Consider the following 21,247-nt stretch of genomic DNA (forward strand, 5'->3'; position numbering starts at 1 on the left):
CAAAAGGAAGACATTGTTTATTCACCTCACCCCACCCCAATAAGAACATTTGAAGATGAGATTAAAAACAACAAGTTCTGTTTTGAAGAATTGAAAACACTCAATTGCAGAGAAGGATGAAATAATGTCAAAACCGACGAAAGTAAGCTTCTTGACAATTAAATCCTGCAGAAAATGCTGTTTGATATCACTCAGTGTTTTTTGGAAATCTTTCTAGGAAAAACAGTTTAGAGCACCTTGGGTATAGAGTCCATATTTATAAACAAACTGACATATAATCAAATGCATTCTTAGTGGTTTTCTTCGAAAAGACTAGCTCCAGTTATGTTATGTCCAGTTATGTTCATTAAGAGTTTTATCTAGAACAAAAATTCAAAAACCAATGCAGCCCTTTCTGCCCAATTTTGCCCAGCACACATCTGTGACATTTTTACAGATCTTAAAAATAATGGAGTATCTATTCCGTCAAGCATGACTCCTAACTGGTTGATTAACAACATATTCATTGAGAAGTCTAATAACTTGACAAAATAGTGATTATTCTGTATCCGCAAAGTAGCTTGAACACAGCTGTTTGATAGGAAATGTATAAATGACAACAACCTTACACAAAGAGAACAGGAGACACTGATTCCCAGTCTGATGATACCCTCAATTGCTAGGAGACAGGCATGCAACATCCAGGAAACACACCACAATGGCAGAATCCTCAGGAACATCAACACTACAGAACAGTCAACGGCGCATGCCAACGTCTTTTAACCTCAGCCACTTTTAACAATTATTATTTTCATGTTGGATAAATATGTAAGGAAAAAAATACTAATTACGAGAGAAGTTACAGCTATGAAATGAAAATCACAAATAACCCTCTGCTTTCAAAACTCAGACTGCTACCTGTGACAGGGATGTGTCTCTTTCTTTACATTTACATAAGGTGATGTGATGAAGCAGACCAAGACTTCCTGCTCCCTTCCTGTGAAGGTGCATAGGAGGGGTGAGTGCTACTTACCTTCAGCTTTTTCCCCACAAACCACGGTATTGTTCCCTAATTCTTGAAGTTTGATGGGTGTTGGAGGCTGTTGTTTTGTCCCCTAATGTCAGTCCAGTGGGAGAATCTAAGATGGCCACCGCAACCCTGCCCAAGTGTGAGGCTGACTGAAATGACCAGCTCAGAAAAGGGGAAAAGGCTTCTGACCTTAAAGGGAAATGTTACCAGTAGGTCATATACTACTGTATCTAATTTACCTATTATATCCTACTTTACCTGTTTGGCTTATTACGTTTGGATAAATAAATTCCTTGTTTTATTTTCCAACATTAAAGATCTCCATTGAGACCTACTTCTGATCATGCCTGAGCCCAGTCGCTTGGCTGGGAGGAACAGGGATAAAGGACACTGCAGTAACAGGACACACAGAGGATGTTTTGGGGTACATAACCACATTACTTTACAGAAGCATAAAGAAAGAGACAGGCTGCCCTCCAATTCCCGTCGTGGAAGGGGGATCAGGAAGGCACTGATCCCACAACCCTGTCAGGACGGTTAAGGTCCGCTCACAGAGCAATAGAGGCCTCTGCTACCTGAACTCCAGCTCTCGTGGCTGGATACCTGGGTACAGAGGTGAATCTGGCACTGGGTGCTCTTTCCCAAATTACTGGGAGTGTGAATGCAAACGTTTCCTTTCCCTTGGCCACTCAGTCACAATCAGTGATGTAGCGGAACGGACGGCAGATATTTCAGGACACAGCTGATATACCCAGGGCTTCAACCTCCCCGTGCAAGCAGGTGGTATTGCATGCTGTTCTCTGCCCTCTGGCTCTGACGTCCCCACAAAGTCGCCCCTTCCCTGACGTGACCGTAGAAAACATCTAAAGAAAGAGGAAGCTCTCTGGCACTGAAGAGATGAAGCAGATGAATTCAGTAAAAAGGGGAGCAGCGGGGCACCAGCTTGAACCGGGGGGGGCTTGTCGCACGGGGTGAGGACTCTGCTGGCATCGTAGAAACGGGTCTCTCGAGCTGGCGGCCGCCGCCCCCCCGGTCCTCGCGCCCTGTCGCCGTGGTTACATGACGCTGCAGCGGTTGCGGTGCAGCGCCCCCTGCAGGCGGATGGAGCTGTGGTTGTGCCGGAGGCTGCGGGCCACCGCGCTGCCCAGCAGCTCCTTGAACAGCAGCGTGATGTGCCAGTTGTACTTGGCCGAGCACTCCACGTAGCCACACTTCCAGCTCTTCTTGACCAGGACGGACACGGCCCGGCGCGGCGTGAAGCGCTGCCTCTGGAGGTCCCTCTTGCTGCCCACCACGAGGATGGGCACCTCGCTGCTGCTGCCCACCCTGCAACGACACGCAGGCACACGGGTGAGACAGCTGCCCCCAGCAGGCACACGGGTCAGACAGCTGCCCCCAGCAGGCACACGGGTGAGACAGCTGCCCCCAGCAGACACACGGGTCAGACAGCTGCCCCCAGCAGGCACACGGGTCAGACAGCTGCCCCCAGCAGGCACACGGGTGAGACAGCTGCCCCCAGCAGGCACACGGGTGAGACAGCTGCCCCCAGCAGACACGGGTGAGACAGCTGCCCCCAGCAGGCACACGGGTGAAACAGCTGCCCCCAGCAGGCAACGGGTCAGACAGCTGCCCCCAGCAGGCACACGAGTGAGACAGCTGCCCCCAGCAGACACGGGTGAGACAGCTGCCCCCAGCAGACACGGGTGAGACAGCTGCCCCCAGCAGGGACACGGGTGAAACAGCTGCCCCCAGCAGGCACACGGGTGAGACAGCTGCCCCCAGCAGACACGGGTGAGACAGCTGCCCCCAGCAGACACGGGTGAGACAGCTGCCCCCAGCAGGCACACGGGTCAGACAGCTGCCCCCAGCAGGCACACGGGTGAGACAGCTGCCCCCAGCAGGCACACGGGTCAGACAGCTGCCCCCAGCAGGCACAGCTCCCAGGTGTTCAGCTCAAGCTTTTCCTCTGGGGGCAGTCTGTACTGCTGCACGGGCCGATACAGCGAGGAAGACGGACACTGCCAACGCAGAAGACGGCACCATGGCGGTGCAGCAGAGAAGAGAGTCACTTTACGCTGTTGGAGAGAGAAATTGCAGTGGGGGGTGAAAGTCTTCCTATGTCTGTTGCTTTTACACCTGGGGGATGCAGAGGCATCTTCCAGATGGGTAAATGCAGAAAATAATATCGGGGACCCAAGTTGTTGTGTCTTCTCAGGGCTCCACCGCTCCTGGAGATCCCCCCCAAAAAACATTATTTTCAAGGGCAGACAAAGGTCTGACTTCATGTTTTTCAGCCTCCGGGCTCTTACATGAGCTAATGGCAGTTGCAGGATCTTTCCAGCTTTCTGCCTTAGCTGAGAAATTTCTGTACAGGCCGATATAAGATGTTATCACGGTGTTCTGCTGATTTGTGCAAGAGCCCGCAGTGTGAAATGTCTCACTGAGCCAAGCAGTCGGTTTCCCTGTGCTTTCCAAATGTCTACATAAACAATCAGAGGTCAACGCTGCACACTGCCAAAGCTCTTCCTCAGGAAAAATTAAATCCCCTGCTGATAATAAAGTGTATGGCAGGTAGTTCCATCTTATTCAGCCATGGGTTTACACATCTCAAAGGACCACAGGGAAGGGAATGAAAGTATCGTTCAGATGTTGCACCAATAAGCAATGAATTCACATTAACGTTTTTTTTACGTGCAACAAAACATGAACTGTGCATGTCTTTCTTAAAGAGATGATTGTAACACTGAACAGTGTCAGCAGGAGAATTTAAACAATTGTTCAGAAAATCATCTTGATGAATAGCTGTAGCACGGTGCTGTGTGTATTCTGAGCCACCCTATGCTTCGGCTGTAACCTCTCAACCTCACTTTTCCTTCTCAGATTGCTTCTGCTACTTCTCCTACTGCTACACAGCCCAGACAAGGGAGGGGGGGGGAGGCAACCAGTTTTGCAGAGGGCACTTACATGTGAACCGACCCCCAGCAAACCTGAGACATCTGCTCATTGCTCAGGTTTAACTGCTCCCCTGACGTAAGGTGTATCAATAGTCAATGAATTGTAAACCATTAAATGCAAAAATGTAATATAATGCAATAATCTTACAACACTAGGATGGATCATAAATGTTTCTAAGAATAAGTGAAATAAAGGCGATGTGATACAAGACATAGGAATTGCAAAGATCAGCAATGTGATCTATTGGCAAAGGAGGGGCTGGAAGATAGTCCTGTTGTTTCTGGTGCAGTAGGTGGGTCTGCATCACAAGAGCAGGGAGGTGAGTCCGGGGGAACCAGTCAGCGAGCTGCAGCAGTGTGCAGGAGTGTCTGGGAGTTCTGGTTTCCAGCATTAGGGAAGTCACTGCTTTGCTCAGATCCATCCATTTCCTAACTGTTTTATCCAGTACAGGTTTGCTGGTGAGACAAGCATATCCTGGACAGGACAGGGCACACCCAGACCAGCAGACATGACTACAGAAGCCAATTAACCCACCAGCGTGTCTTTGGACTGTGGGAGGAAACTGGAGCACCTGGAGGAAACCCATGTGAACACAAGAAGAACATACAGGCTCCACACAGACAGCATCTCAGGAACTGACCCAGGGCCTCACTGCTGCAAGGTAGCAATGCTAACCACTGCAAAATGCCCTGCTGTAGAAATAGGTGTGAATGCATAAATAAACCTGTTTAATAGTTAATTACTATTTATATTATTATTTACTATTACTAATTATTAAGTTTCGCATTATTTTTTTATTAATAATTATTTAATGTTGTCAGAGGCTGTTTCAAGAATCATTTTCAGTGCACCTAACCAAATACGCAAATGACAGGCTAAACAATTACAACAGTTTCATTGGCTCAGTGGAAATATCAGCTTGTCCTTTAAGAAATACCAAAGGAAACAATCCTTCGAAAGACAGATTATTGAAAAAGTAATTTTGTGTAGCTCCAATAAATGGATTGGTTAGACATTACATTATTGCATTATATATAGTCTCAGAACAGCACACTTTGTTTTTCAGATAATTGTATTTTTCCTAACAAATTTATGTAGCAATTTCTCTTTGTGGCATGGGAGTCTGATACAGGTACTATGGTCAATTACTTTTGCAATTACTCCATTAAAACAACTCGCATAGTTCAACATGCCTCTGTGGAAGGTCCTGACAGATGTAAATGACTCTGTCTTTGCCTCTCAAATGATTTTAGGAAGAATGAAGCACTTGTGCTGAATAAAGGATTCAGAATGTAATATAATCACTTTAGAATGTATTTCTGAGGTAATACTTTATTAAATCAGCTGCTGATTTATCATCATACCAGTCTGTGGAGAAGGAGAGAACATTAACAATATTGATTTTGTTTCCCATAGTGGTGGAAGTCACTGTATTAGCAAGAGAGCAGGCAAGGGAGAGACAACTGCTTCAGGAGAGCTGTGGCCTCAAAAAGGGTTCTTAAAATCACTTTAAAAAAAAGTACATATTTTGGTGTCTGAAATAATGATTGTGGTTGGCACAGCAGCATTGGGATCCCGAGTTCAATGCCTGAATGGATCATTTCCTGGTGGTTGCATGGGTCTCTGAAGGCTCTGATTTCCTCCCACTTTCCAAAACCATGCTGTTGCGGCTCATCTGTGTCTCTAGCAGTCGTGTGTTTGTGCGCCTCATGATGGACTGGCCTACGGTCCAGAGTGTTGTCTGTCTCCCTTGTGGGAGACCTTGCACCCTGTGTGGGTCATCACAGCCCTCGCCACAAATAAGCTGCTTTGTGATCAGTCACGGAGACACTGCTTTGAAAATATACATGTACAGTGCCTGGCAGAAGCATTCGCCTCCTTCCAGTGATGTTCCATTTTGTTGAATCAAAAAACATCATAGCATCAATAGCCACTTATCCAATTCAGGGTCATGGTGGCCCGGAGCCTAGCCCAGGAAGAACCGGGTGCGAGGTGTGACACACCCTGGATGGGTCGCCAGTCCAACACAGGGCATACAGACACACGCACACTCACACCAGGGCTAATTTTCCCAGAAGCCCATTAACCTACCAGCATGTCTTTGGCCTGTGGGAAGAAACCAGAGCAGTCAGAGGAAACCCACATGAACACAGAGGGAACATGCAAACTCCACACAGATAGCTCCCCAGGTCCTGAATTGAACCCAGGCCCCAGCGTTGCAAGGTAGCAATGCCAACCACCCACTGGCTGCCCATTGAAAAGGATATATAAACATTCTGTGAACATTATTAAGGAAAACGAAAGCTCAAATGGAATATATCAAAAGGGTGAAAGAAGTTAATTTAAGAAATCGGGAAAAACAACAGAAACTAGAGCAGCTTTAATGACAGACTACTACATGCAGAGCAGTGTAAGGGTGACCATGTACACTGTTCCAATACTGTGTTCCATTTAGTGAAGTGAAAAAAAAAGAAAACCTTAGGAGTGAAGTTCAAGAGCCTTCGAGTGCAAATTCTCGTGCATCAGCAGTGGGTTTCAGGCTAACATGAATATATCGAACAGGATGTTAAGCTTAACAGCATGAGCTAGTGCTTTAAGTGTTAGCACGTCTTATCATGTTGCTTGTCACTTTAATTTCTGTGCGCTGTACTGCTACAGTATATTTCCACTTACAGGTGTGTACTTGTAGAACCTGCAGTGCATGCAGGGATTGTATTAGTTTGTGTTTCACGCTCTGTTTTGGTCATTGTGCTTTACGTCACAATTGCTATAACTTATTTCCTTTGCACGCTCCAATCAATGTTTAATATTACAGCACTGTAAGCATTTTGACGGTTTATTGATCGCTCTGTGTGAACTGGGTAAAGGCATCAGCTGATGCCAACAGTGATCATGACAGTTTTTAGCTATTCTTTATAAAGCATGTAACGGACTACAACCCCATTGTTTTTTTTACCGAAGTCCACACCTAATAATTTACCTGCATGGGAGCGAAGTCCTGCCAGAACGAGCATCGGGATGGCAGGCATTCATCTGAATAAATAAAAGGCTTCCTGTGTTGCAGGGCTGCGGTGGGGGCTGTGCCAACAATAAAACTGAGTACACTGAGTGACGTGTAATTTCACCAGAGACACAGCTGTTCACAGCACAGGGAACGGCGCTCTTCCCCTGATCTCAGAGAAAAAACACAGCAGTCCCGAAGAGCAAAGACAAGCTATTTGCATCATTCAGACAGCCATTCAGCTTCTGTAGCTACATAAATTGAAATAAGAAATAGCTGTCTCTTGCCTTACATTGTTCGCATTGCGTACCTTTTTCGTTTTATTGATTTAAATTGAAAAATAGCATTTCCTAAATACCGGAGGTACAAATGTTGTACATCAAGAAATGATCATTCTTTCATAAAACATCAGCTGCCTGTAATTGAGAAAATTCATACTGATTCTACCACAGGACCTCAGAAGGCTAAACAATTATTCTAAGCATATTCCCCACCAAATAAATAAAATTACAGCACCGCCAAAACAGATGTTTCTTTTCTCTTTTTACCAAACCCACTAAAGGGATATATTTAATTTTACACAATTACTGTTCATGAAAGGAGAGCCAAGGAGTAGAAACTCCAAACCAATAATATCTTCTGCAAACTTGTACTACTGTGCACAGCAACGTGACTAGAACTTTTAATCTGCTAAGCAATGCTGTGTTGTTGTGCCACTAAATGTCATCTATTATAGTCTCAATAGCCATATCATTTTTAATTATCAGCCTCTAAAAACTCCATCCAACTATCTATATTGTAACGCTTACGGCCGACAGGCACTGTGTAAGAGCCGGCTTACCAGAGCGGTGACGTCGCCGCCCTTCCCTGTGATAGCAGGACCACAGCCCCTGGGCTGTAGAGAGATCTCTCTTTAGCTCACCGGGCTGGGTCCCTGCTGAGTGACACGGGAGTCCCGGGTTCGAGCCCCCGACGGTGGGGGGGCCGACCTAATGCGGCAAGGGCGCCCGCCTGAGCCCCCGATGTGTTACATTGGTGTCAGCAGCGGGGTGGGATAGCCCTTCGCTGGGGACGGCGAGCTAAGTGGGGGAGAGTGTAACGCATATGGCCGACAGGTACTGTGTAAGAGCAGGTGAGCAGATGCAGACCAGATCAAAAAAAGGGCAGGTATCCCATCTTAATATCTACTGGAAGCAGGTATACCGATTGCTGATGGGAGAGCAGATTTCAGAACACCATTCATCATCATGCTGTACTGTACACCTCTCAAACAGTGGAGCACCAATGTTGTGCCAACAATAACCATTTTCTCCATTTGAAAAGCACAAGATTTTGTCACCACCCATGCATTGTCTAGGTTTACATAGCTGTAATATTAGATCCAATCCTGTGGCCATCAGAATGGCCACAGACGAGAAGGGGTTAATTAAGTGGCTAGCTTGATTCTGTTTCTGTAGAATCTCATAGCCAGTAGTGCTTGGAATGGCAACATCTCCTCCCCCAGCAGATAAGGAATCGAACTGAAAACACACTTGTACTGTATATAACTTTATAATGGGTAAATGGGTGGACATGTGTCATTGGCACCACTGTACAAAACCACAACAAAAAACACTCAACATAAAATAGTGTACATACACGTTAAAAACAAACAATAGTCCTAGCCATATAACAGTACACATATGCTGTATATACTAGTATATAATATACTATATTTAATACATATAGTATACAGTCATGCTCTGCCCATATTACACTAATCCCACAGCTTCATATAGGAAACCGTCAGTTAGCTGCATTTATTATACCAATTGCACAGGGAACAAAAGATTTATTGTACTGCAGACATTTTTCTTGGCCATAGGCATTCTAAACCCATTCTAAACCACCTCCCTGAAAGCAGCAGTTTCAAATGGGAATGAAGAGGGTGAAGGGGATTATCAATGATAAGCTGAGCTGTCCTTTGAACTGCAGTATGATTTGGCACTTTAAGCTGTGTCTGTGGTTGGCCAATTATTTTACTAGCAGTATTAAGAGTTCCCACCCAACTTCCCCTGACTCTCAACACTCAGGCTACCACACCACACTGAGATAGGAGAAGTAAAGATGCTTTCCACCAGCATCCAGGAAACGATACAAGTCCTTGCATGGGGTACTGCAACACAGTATAAGCTATATTATACTAGTGACGCCTATCCAGGCACTCTGGTTGCAGCAAGCGCCTGAAGAGGGGGAGGGACTTCGTCTCAGGAATGGCAGTCAATGGCAGGAGCCAGACAGCTGCCAGCCATTTTGCACTGATCCTGGAAAGATACTTTCATCCTCTGGAACAGAGCTTCACGCTGTGCAAAAGCCACACCTGAACATTGAACCCTGAAGCTGATGAGGTCGGAATGACATTCAGATCTTCCTAGAAAGCACCTCCAAGGCCATTTGAATATGTCTGTCCTCTGCACGGTGCACATCCAGTCAGAATCCTTTCAGAATCTCCTCAGACATACAAAGACGTCTGTAGTCAAAATGGCAGGATCCTAAATGGAAGGCACTGTTCTGAGCTGCTAGATCTTCAGTTGCCAGGCACACATCAGCTCCACACTGACGAATGTGGAATGTCCAGGCTCTCAGAGAGGTGACTTGGGATGGAAAGAGGACTCTGGGCAATCAGGATTTATTACTGATCCACATCAAGAGCGGTACAGGAATATAAGCCATGGCATAGGATGTCTCTTCCAATACATGTGACACTTGGCAGAGGTCTTCAGCTGATGATCTTTTAAAGAAGCCTAGAAAGATTCTGGCTCTGAGGGCTACTGTATACAACAACTCGAAGTAACGAACTGTATTTCTCCCATATAATTACGGAGGGGCATACATAAATACATAATGCATTATATGTATTATGTATATATGCCTTTGGGATTTTTTTTATTTATTTTTTAACAATCACAATCAGCACAGTCAAAGAAAATTGTTCCTTTCCCTTTTTATCATAAATATACATATATAAAATGTGATATTATTTGTGATTTGTTTTCCTAGCTTAGTGTGATGAACATGTATAAGGCTGCACATCCCACCCCACTACGATGAGGGGCTGTGGTGGGCATTTCGAGCCAACAGTGGCCGAGCTGCGGATGGGAAGAAGGCAGGGGACAGGTGTGCCGGGGTACCTGTGCTCCACAATCTGCTGCCGGATCATTTTCACGTACTCGAAGCTCTCCACGCAGCAGATGTCGTAGACCAGGATGTAGGCATTGGCGTTCCGCACCCCTCTGCACCGCAGGTCCATCCACTCCTGAAGACGTGTGACAACAGAATTGCATTGGGAAAGGTTAACGTCGAGGCATACTGGTTATCGAGAGTTTTTTTTACTCTTTTAAAAGTAGACGACTCCTGGCTTCAAAACCCACAAAAATCCCCATATGTGCCGGTCCAGCCTGTGGTGACTCCAGCCCCCCTTGGACCCAGCCAGGGGTCCTGCTGCCGTCCGGCAGCTCCGTCTGCAGTGCATGTGACACGCTTGGTACTGCGTGACTGAGAGCCAGCAGGGCAGTAAGCGAGAGTCAGAAATGCCCCCCCCACCCCGCAAAAAAAAAAACACCACAGAAAGAAATGTCATCAATTGATTCCATCATTCTGCTTGAGACTTAACTTTCTAGCAATGTTCGCTTTTCTTCTGCAAAAATGCACAACTGCAATCTCGAACTTTTGCTTAACCAGCTCATCCTGCTGCTACAACCCCCGGGCCTCTTTATCACTGTAAGTCTGCATCACCAATACTGCAGCAATGTAGTACCGAGGCGGTGGCAAACCTTCTATGTGTATTGACGAGTGGCAAAGAGAGGTCAGTTGTACAGAACAAGCAATCTACATGTTTCAGGCAGTGGGGCAGGAGGGCAGCATGGTGGTGCAGTGGTTGTCAGTGCAGTTTTGCAGTGCTGGAGTTCTGGGTTCAATTCCAGTCCTGGGGTTCATGTGTGTTTCCCCCAGCTGCTCCAGTTGTCTCCCACATTCCGAAGACTTACTGTACTGGGAGGGTAACTGGCTTACGGGAAAACTGACCCTGGTGTGAGTGTGTGTGTCTCTGCCCTGTGACGGGCAAGGGTCCCTCCCAGGGGTACCCCGCCTTACATCAGCTGCTTTTCCAGATAGGCTCCTGCGCCCCCATGACCCTCAATTGGGTGAAGAGGGTAAAAATGCATGGAAGGATAGGATATAATGGTCATGTCCCAGTAGCGACGAACTTATCTATAATGACATAAACAATCAATCACTATAAAAAGGGCTAGAGAAACAGTAGTCTGAAAATGCTTAAAAAATTCCAATTGGAATTCAACCTCTCCAGGGGGTTATACATTGATCATCATGAATATTGTATTTTCCCCACCACCTTCAGAGAGTGATGGCATGGATTACTGATCCAGAGAGAATTAATCCAGCTTCAAAATAATCTAAACACATACACAAGGCATAAAGTGTACAAGATCAAATACATGAAATATAGGAGACCTTTTTCTAACAGTTATTGTGCTAGTATTATGTCCTATACTGTAGGAGAGTGAAACTCTGCAGAGCAGAACATATTTCCACAACAACTTGAAGCAATCTGAGCAAGACTAAAAACTATCCAGCTTTTAAATAAAGACGATTAACCCAACAAACATTCTTGATCACTGTTTTTCAGAAAAGGGCATGCAGCTCACAAAGGTCCGCAGGAGCCCCCCGCACCCACAAACAGTAGCCATAAAATTTGAAAACCTCTGTTCTAGACTACAAATCATCAGTAAACTGGTGGTAAAATCTGTGCTGCAGTATAAAGTATATTGGCTTGAAGTCAGCATCCAAATGACAGCTGTTCTCTTTTTTTCCAGGAATGACCATATGTTCCAGCACAGATATATTTAAAGAGACCCTGCAGCTTCTGAAGTGCTTTGCAGGTAAAGTACCCTGCAGTGTACAAGCTCCGGCAAATTAACTGGACAGGTGCAGACATATGTTAGCCAAGGAACTGAACAAGCGAACAGCCTGTTCAGGAGCATTAAAGGGGTTTCTTTGCAAATCTATTTCGAGACTTTGTTACTACGCATTCTAAAAGTTTTACTGAAGCAGCCAGTTAGCTGGCTCAGGCCTTGTGTCATTCAGCCACGCTCCAGTGCTCAAGACCCAGCTCCAGATCACAGGCCCCAGCCTCAACTCTATCTGCAGCACCATTCCAAGTGCTTTTCTGGAACCCCTCTTTTTTGGTTATTTTATTTTAACTGGCCTATATGCAGCCATCCATTTTGGAGACTGCTCGATCTGATACAGGGCATTGTGGGGAGCTGGAGGCAGTGGGATGCCAGTCCATCGCGGGTCAGACACACAGACGTTGACAGGCACACACTCACACCAGGGCTAATTCTTCCAGGAGCCAATCCATTAACCAGTACGTTCTGGGGCTGTGGGATGAAACCAGAGGAAACCCAATTACTCATTTTCCTGGAAACACAGGGAGATGGCTTCCCTGGAATTGAACCCAGGGCCCAAGATGTGCCACTGTGGCGCTCAGCTTACTTTTATTCTCATTCTCATGACACACCGAGGCTCCGAATGGGCGTCTTTGTTCCCGTTGGGCTGAGGCCTTTCCTGCTCTACAGTTTTTACTACATCCCTGATCCCCACACAGTGCCGAACCCCCAAAACACGCCGGGGTAGTTAGAGCAGGCTTCCCCAGGCGCTGCTCGCCAGGCTGCAGTGCGCGGGGAGCTAATTGCATCGGCCTCAGCCGCGGACCCTGCCTTTGCGCGGGAGCAGTGAGCCCGAGCGGCTCCTGGCAGGAACGTGCGATCGTGCGCGTCGCTGGGCGAGCCCCCGGAGCTCAGGGGGCAACAGACAGCAGCGCTGCGACCCAGGCCTCTCCCGTTGCCCGCAGAGAAGCCCCGTCTCTGCCTGCAGCTTTCGCAAGAGAGCTAATCGCCCTGTGAAAACGCAGGAGCTGCAGGGGAGCCGGTGCCTATCCCAGCAGGCAACATGTGCAAGGCAGGGTACGCCCTGGATGGGACGCCAGTCCATCGCAGGGCACACCCAGAGATAAACACGCACACATTCTCTCCAGGGCTAACTTTCCCAGAAGCCAGTTAACCCACCAGCATGGAGGAAACTGGAGCACCCAGAGGAAAGCCACATGAACATGGGGAGATCATACAAACTCGATGCAGGTAACTCCCCAAGAATGGACCCGGGTCCCAGAGCTGTGAGGCAGCAGTGCTAACCACTGTGCCACTGCAATGCCCTCCCTTAGTTAAACTTATATTAGGTCTTCCATACACAAAACTAAAACTGATACAGAAGCTTTATTATGGTATTATGGTTTGAGTGATGAAGACAAACTGAAGGAACTGATGGTTTTCTGAATTTTTTATTTTTATTCTCCAGCAATACAGCAGCAGACACAGCAGCTACTAGATTGAAAAATATAATTTCGATCCCAGGACACCAAACATCTCTCCAGACGAAAAGGAGGTAAGACAGCATTCGCTGTTATAGTCACGTACAGATTAACAAAGAGTTTTTTCACAGAAGCAATAAACTTTTATTTCTTTGATTAAAATCATACTTCAGGCACCAGCTCAGCTAGAACATGAACCTGTAAATGCGGCAAGCACACTGGAGGCCTCCTGAAAAAAGCCACTTCCTGTTCTGTCATAGGAAGAATGGCCTTGAAATTCCTGGAGTAGTTACTCCTGGATCATTTTATGGCAATTTACTGTAACCTCCCCCCACACACACACACACCCCAAAAACAGAAGGAGCCTCACAAATACTAAGAAAACCAAAATAAAATACATCAGGAACCCAGACATTCCAAAAAACACATCTTTACCAGCAACAGACCTGTCTTTAGCTATTTAACGGTGCTTTATGATCTAGAAAGTGTGATGAATTTAGCTGCAGAAAGTGCTAGCTTTCAGCTGACGGGAGTCAGTCTTTAAAAACCAGACACCAAAAAGAAAAATACACTCATTAACTCCAGCTGAAAGGAGGAAGCTGCAGACTGGTGTATAAAAGAAAACCAAGCAAGACATAAAGGTGTGATAGAGGAGTTAGCGTTTCCCAGCCTCATCTCAGCACAATGTGCTCCTGCTTGTTTTCTTAACTGAGCTCCGCCGTGTAATAAAATCTTCTCCAATTTAAGTTATGAAGGCAATCTACTGTTAGGAGCTGCAATGTGGCACTTAGTGAGAGAGACAGATGAGGAAAAATGCTGAAATATACAGTACTCCACTCAGCTTGTTCTTCGGCTGATTCAGTAGGCCTGTCTGTGGCATGCGATGTCAGGTAACGGTACTGTTTTCTGCTGCTGTGCTTCCCTAGGTGTTCCCTGTTTCCCTTTGTTTTCAAGCGAAGCATCCATTAACCCCGCACCTGGGAACATGAATCATTACATTCCAGCTGACTGTCATGGATAATTTATACTGGCTAGCTCACTTGGGGATTCTGCAGAACGAGCACTGTCTACCCCAATTCCCCGTTGGTGCAGAGCAGTTCCTACTGGTGGATGATGGTCAGGTCATCACCGGTTTCAGAAAACACCCACATCCACAGTTAAGACTGTAGTTCCAAAGCACTAGGGGGGATTAAAGATTTTATGTACAATCTTACATCCATCCATTTGATAACTGCTTCTTCCCATTCAGGGTCACAGAGACGCCTGGAAAGCAATGGGAGCAGGGCAGGGTACATCCTGGACAGGCCTCCAGTCCGCCACGGGGCAAACAGACACGCACAGACTCACACCAGGACCAATTTTTCCAGAAGCCAATAAACCTGCCGGTATGTCTTTGAACTGTGGGAGGAAACCGGAGCACCTGGAGGAAACCCATGAGAACATACAAACACACAGTACATACATACAAACTGCACAAAGACAGCAGCCCAGGTCCAGAAACGCACCCAGAACCCAGAGCCCCAAGGACACAATGCTACAAGAAACTTGAGATATTCTGGCTAACATTAGCGACTGTTCAATACACTGACATCCGCAGCCAAGTTAATAAGGAGCAATAAATCTCTATTCATCACATGGTATATTCAATACGTGTTTTATGCAACCAGAGTTTGTTATGAACTTTTTAACATTCAAATCATTTCTAAACATGAAAGGAACATTTCTCAAAGGACCAGCAAACTGGCGAGGAGCAAAATCAGCTCAAAACGTTGTGTGCAGCCAGGGAGTGTTTATACACGGGGGGGCCAAGGCACAACACTAGATTCTGACCTCCTCCTGAACCTCTGTGAAATAAAACCATTGCAGTAGTTCAGCCAAATCCCACTTTCAGACATAAACAAGTTAACAAATGTGTATTTAATACTTTGCTGTCAACCCACCTAGCTGAGTAAACAACCTGCCAAAAGGATCCCCAGAACACAGGCGTCTATCTAGATTTGTATCATGAGAGGTGATTTCCACGGAGGATCTGGGGCAGAGCAGGAGGGGAGAAAGTGACTCCAGAGACAAACGCGATCGAGGTGAGGACTTATCAAGGCCGAGTGCGAGAGATTCTCCGTCTCTACGGTGCAAGGACAGATAAAAGATTGATCTGCTACCCCCCACTCCGCCTCTCTTCCCTGTCCCTTGAGAGGAGCCTCAAGGGGCTGCTGTGAGAGAGGGGAAGATGAGGGGGTGGAGGGCAGCTGAACACAGGGAAGGGAAGTCTGCATCTCCTGTTCATGCAGGGGAGTGTGCCGGAGAATCGGACGGCTCTGTGTTCCTGTGCTTTGACTCTAGGCTCCATCCATCATTTGTGAAGAGCTCTTTCCCCTCTTGGGCCTGATAAGTCTGCTCTCCTAAGAAACAAACCCAGCCAGAAGATGGTCTTGCAGTACCTCCAGAGCCCAGCAGTATGTAAAACAATGGACTCGTTCTTCCTGCAAGATCATCATAAGCCCTAATATGCCAGTAATACTGCTAGCCAATTCCTCCTGCTCCTCCACAGGCACTCCAAACACTCTCACTCTTAAGGCGAAGCTGCAGCCACCTGACATCTCTATCTCAGCAGAGAAAAACAAGCGTGCATTTTTAATAGTGCTCGCATTACGGGAGCCTTCATGAGTGCCTGTTCATCAGGGTGCTATGAACTCAAGTGCGAAGGGGGCTAATTGCAAGGAGGACGCTGATAAAAATAGGCCCTGCTCTGGCGTTTCACTCAGTGCTGCAGAACTACAGCCAGTAGCATTAAAACAGAAGTTGATTTCTCTTCCTATTGCTCATCCTAGTACATTTAGAAGGCAGTGGTCAGGGGTCTGGACTTGCACTTGGAAGGCTGTGGTTTCAGATCATTACAAGGTATATTAATAATAGTTAACATGGTCACAGGCTGTAGCTTAGATGTGTTTCCTTTTTTAATTTAAGTCAAAGGATCCTTTAATTTGCAACACTTAGTCTTAAGGCTTAAGGTGAAATAATGAAATGTCATAATTTTGGGCTCAGGTTCATCATTTATTTTCATACGCTGTGGTGTCTGATCACATTCTATAGCATTTAGTGGTATGTAAAATGTGTCTTCAGTGACACAGTGTCTAGGCTAGGGTGTCTGGGGTATTGGATCAGCTACTGTGTGATCTATGTACTACTATGTGTAATGAAAGTTTGTTGAAGCTTCATCCGTTCTCTGATAGTGCACAAACAATGCGATTTTCATTCTGCATTCACAAGAAGAAAGGGGATTGATCTGACAGCAGTTCTCAGGGGACGAGTATGTGTGTGACTGTCCAATTTCAACAGCATTACATGGACTCAATTACAGCTGCCAATTCCATAAGGGACTATGAATAGAGAAATAATAGTTAAACATAAATACACTTTTTGTAAACAGAAAAAGCCATACTAATATGTGGTACTTAATGACAAAATGTACCAGACTAAAGCATGATGGGTTGCTTGCTACATACAGTATGTGGTGTTACAGAGCAGATCTCCAGAACTCATTACAAAGCTGTCCGCAGAGATGAAATGTGGTTATATTGCTAAACGTGCTTTGACCAGAGCACTGACACAATGCATTTCACCAGAAGAACGAGAAAAAAAAAGAATGGAGCTAGTCTTATGGGATCTAGAGATACAAAATGCTTTTTGTTCGGCTAATCAGGTTGTCTTATAATTCCTCATACATATGGGGTCCCAAATGAAAATTAAGAGATGCATTTGGTTCTGCACACAAGAGAGCCACGTCTTTCCAGCCGAGCCTGGAACAAACTACCCACAGTAAGCTGTTAATGTGACTCTGGGATCCTTCAGAAAACATCATGGGATCAATTAGCTACTAGCAATTTAACAAGCAATAAAGGCCGAAAAAGCTCACCTTGAAACAACATCTCACTGACAGGGTCCCAGTGGAACAAAGGTGGATTTTAGTCCTGACAGACATCACTCATGGTTTAAACAAGCTGTGTTCTCTGTGAGTCCCTCAGCTTTGTAATTATTATTCTAACAAATCTGAGCACTTCTGAAATTATTTACTTTATAGAAATGGATGTGCCATTCATGTAACAAATTGTTTAGAGATGTTTTTAAAATTCACTATAAAAGAGCTGTTATTTTTAAACGGAGAAATATGGCTCATGTTCTTCTAGAACAGTAAATCTCCCGCCTGTAGTCTCTTGCCAAACATGAGTGTAAATACTGGGATTTTTTTTATTGCCCTGTACAGTAATGTGCCTTGACTGATTTTCAAAAGTGCAGTTGTTTATAAAGCACAGAACGTGACAGGGGAAGCTGCTTATGGCTGGGATTTATTGTGCAGGTTAGGAAGACACAAAATCTATTAAAGGAGTAGAATCAGGGAAAATACTGGCTGGTTAGAAAAGATGGCTTGTCAAATAAAACGCATTCTCTTCTTTAAAGGCTTTGCTCCTGGTTTTGTTCTTTTTTTGATTGGCGTAATGTGTGAAGTCCTGATTCAACACTATTCCACTGACAGAAATCTTCAAAAAGATTGTTTTAAAAGGTTAGTTGTTACAGGATTTTTCTTTCGGCACTTCTCTTCCTCTGATGATTACCTTTTCCCAAAAGTCTGCTTCAGAGCAGCCCGACGGAAAAGCTTTCATCTGCCCTCTTCAGCACTTGAGGACCGTGTTGCCGTGACAACTCAGGCCTCCTGCCTCACCTTCAAGACCTCAAGGAAACTGCTCACGGTTCACAATGATGTGAAACAAGGTGGTGGCCAGCGGGGGTGGGGGCTTGTTTGGGATTCTTGAGAGGCAAAGAGGTTGGGAGAAGGAAAAAATAAACATTTTCCTTTTTTTTTTTTTTTACGCCTCTCCCAGAAATCTACTATGAGTTGCCAAATCAGAAGAATTTAACGGTGAGACAGAAACCAAAAGTATCTTCAAAATACAATAAAAGCCTTGCATTGCAAAATCAAACATCTGACTACTGTACACGGAGGTGGGGTCTCTAATCTTAATTAAACAGCTTTCAGAGACGGCTCTACAGAGGAGGTCTCTGCCCTCGGGCCACTTGCATACCTGCCCTGTGAAAATAGACCGCTGGGTACAATGAGTCCAAGCAATGATTCGGAAAATCCGGGCAGCTGTATTCCATGCCGGAGAGTATGGATTCAGTGTCCAATAAGTCGAACCTTGTTTCTGACTTAAAACCCGAGTTCCCTGTACACCTTAGCACTGCGCTGCCACTCCTCTGACGATCCAGTTTTCTGACCTACTGTACGCCTGTCAAGACTAGTTGAAAGGATCTGCGATGTGGATGAGCACAGCTACTTCTTTCTTATACCACGGCCCCCAGCCCAGCCCCGGTCCCCCATAAGGGTTCAGTTTCAGCTAGGGCACTTCGGCGTGACAGAGTCCTAACCACAGCTAGGCCGCACTGCGCACACAAAAGAAGGTCGCTTTCCTTTCACTTTCGAGCCACTTACACCAGTTCAGGGTTGCAGCGGACCCAGAGCCCATCCTGGCCAACAGCGGGCACAAGGCAGGGTGCACCCTGGACAGGTCGCCAGTCCATTGCAGGGCAGACGGACACAAACACAGACACACACTCGGGCCAGTTCTGCCAGAAAGCAATCAATCCACAGCCTTTGGACTGTGGACATACAGACTCCACACAGACAGCGCCGCAGGGATTAAACCCAGGGCCCCAGAGCTGTGAGGCAGCAGTGCTAAAGAATTACTTTTATGACATTTCTAATAATTCTGTCAGAGGTTTGCTGGATTTATTTTAAGTGCCATGCGATCCTTCAGGCTTAAAAGTGTTCTGTAAATTCAAGCTATTATTATAAGTGAGGAAACACTTCTCACAGAATATGATATCCATTGAGGAAACTCCACATAATGCTCAAATATTTTTTCCTGTACATTCTCACGAATGCAATGTAGATTTTCAAAATGTAATGAAACAACAACAGAAATATCACATCATACATATTATTGAACAGGGACAAAAACACCTTACCATTGCACTGGTATTTCTGATGTGCTGCAGAAACAGATGTATTTGAATTTAATTACAGGCTTGTTGGTTTGAGCTATTTTTTATAATATTATTATACTAATCTATATGACAATTACTAAAGCATCCTCCCCAAGTCGGTCAATAGATTGTGACAGCTTAAAAGAAAAACACCAATAATACAAATAATGACGATGTTTAAAATGGAGAAATGGAGATGATTCATCTGGTCCATTATTAGATGATTTATTAACATTAAACTCTCGGGTGAAATGTCTGCAGCTCTTTCAAGACGCTGAGATGGTGAATTCTGGACGCAGCCTGAGGGGCGATCTGAAACGAGGGAGATAAACGAAAGGGTAACAGAGTGAACCCACAAGACAGCCCAGCCAGCCCCTGCTGTGAGCGCGTTCTGACCCTGACCCGGCCACTCCCTTCAGAACCAGCACCAAGCCTCCACCTCAAGTCTGATGAGGGATTATAGGCAACAACCACTGCCCACACAACCAGAATCCCAGTCTGAGCTTCGGATCACCGTGCTACAGAGGAACATAAAAAGTTCTTTACCCTGCACAAATAAGAACCACGCCAAAGGCTCTTGCAGCTGTTTATAGTCCTAGTCGCTGGTGAGGGGACTCAAACAGACAGGCCATGGCATCTGCATAGGGCGCCTGCAAAGCTATTCAGCCTGTTCAAGATACTGTATCATAAAACATACAGAGCAGAACACAGCAATGCAATCTGGTGCACACATCCAAACAGGACCATATCGAACACCTACCAGCACACTCTAAGAGGGTGACATATTGGCTCAGTCTGACCACCAATTGTTCCCACAACGGCTCAGATCCATGAAGCAAAGTGATTAGGCAATGTTAACCACTGCACCACCGTGTTGACATACAGTACTGGTCCCACACAGTATATATAATAAATTTCAATGTTCTACAAGGCACGGTTTTCATAAAACAGTTCTTTGAATAAGGTACCTTCATTTATGTACCTCTACATTATACTATCAGGCTTTGGACTCTATTAATCTCTATTTGTGACACAAGATATGGAACAGAGCTTTTCACACACATGTGCTTCCTGTTAAGCGCAGATAAAACATGGAATGTTTTGTTGTTGCTTTCGATTTTCCCCGATGAGCTCTTTATCCTCGAAGGGCCCCCCAGCAGAATCAACACATCCAACACCCTGTCTCTTAATTTTCCACTTCAGTTTTCCGATTGTTTTGCAGCACATCTCATAACAACACCCTGAAGGAGGCTGAAACACCATTAAGCTGTCGAAGCCTGAGTGCTTTGATCTGATAGCATCTGCAACCTTCCTCTGAGGAATAATAAAGACATCAGACAAGGAATTTTGTCATCAGCACAATGCATCTCACGGAGAGTTTTAACAGTTGACACTAACAGCTTACAAACTCATTTCCTTGAACTTTTTTTCCTGTGTTTTTCTCTGTATGTTATGCAGGCCCTGTTTACATCACTGTAGCTTTGGAATTCTTCGCTCTGTTTGCTATAGTAACAGATTGCTACAGAACAAAGTACATTAATTGGTAGACTTGAAAGTCAGTGGCCAAAATCAAAGAGGTCACTACATCTTCCTGATTGCGATTAAGATGTATTGTGACTATTATCATGGAAGCATGGAATTGCTGCATTATTTATTGCCTCATCTCTGAACTACATACATTTTTAAATCTGTCAAAACTGGCAGGGATAGTTTGGCTCCTGCCTGATTTATCAGTCACTGCCCTGCAAGCTATTAATTTCCAAAGCATTTTGACTTAAGGAAAAACAAGATTAATACAAATTCCTCCATTCTGTCT

The 21,247-nt window shown here is 45.4% G+C and overlaps 1 protein-coding gene across 4 annotated transcripts in view; it reads right to left on the reverse strand.

The window, feature by feature from the left end:
• The window catches only part of rasl10a (RAS-like, family 10, member A), a 31,965-nt gene continuing 10,718 nt past the window's right edge, over window positions 1-21,247 (reverse strand). For 2 of the 4 annotated variants that reach the window (XM_088618326.1, XM_088618324.1), the window contains 2 exons: window positions 10,136-10,260; window positions 1-2,335 (listed from right to left, as the gene is read on the reverse strand). In XM_088618326.1, the coding sequence (XP_088474452.1) occupies window positions 2,065-2,335; window positions 10,136-10,260 (396 nt within the window). In that variant the 3' untranslated portion in view covers window positions 1-2,064. The remainder of the gene's footprint in view (window positions 2,336-10,135; window positions 10,261-21,247) is intronic. The other 2 variants (XR_015929834.1, XM_088618325.1) reach the window with 2 other exon arrangements.

Source organism: Lepisosteus platostomus, chromosome 24 (genome assembly GCF_059453375.1).
Source record: "Lepisosteus platostomus isolate fLepPlt1 chromosome 24, fLepPlt1.hap1, whole genome shotgun sequence".
NCBI lineage: Eukaryota > Metazoa > Chordata > Actinopteri > Semionotiformes > Lepisosteidae > Lepisosteus > Lepisosteus platostomus.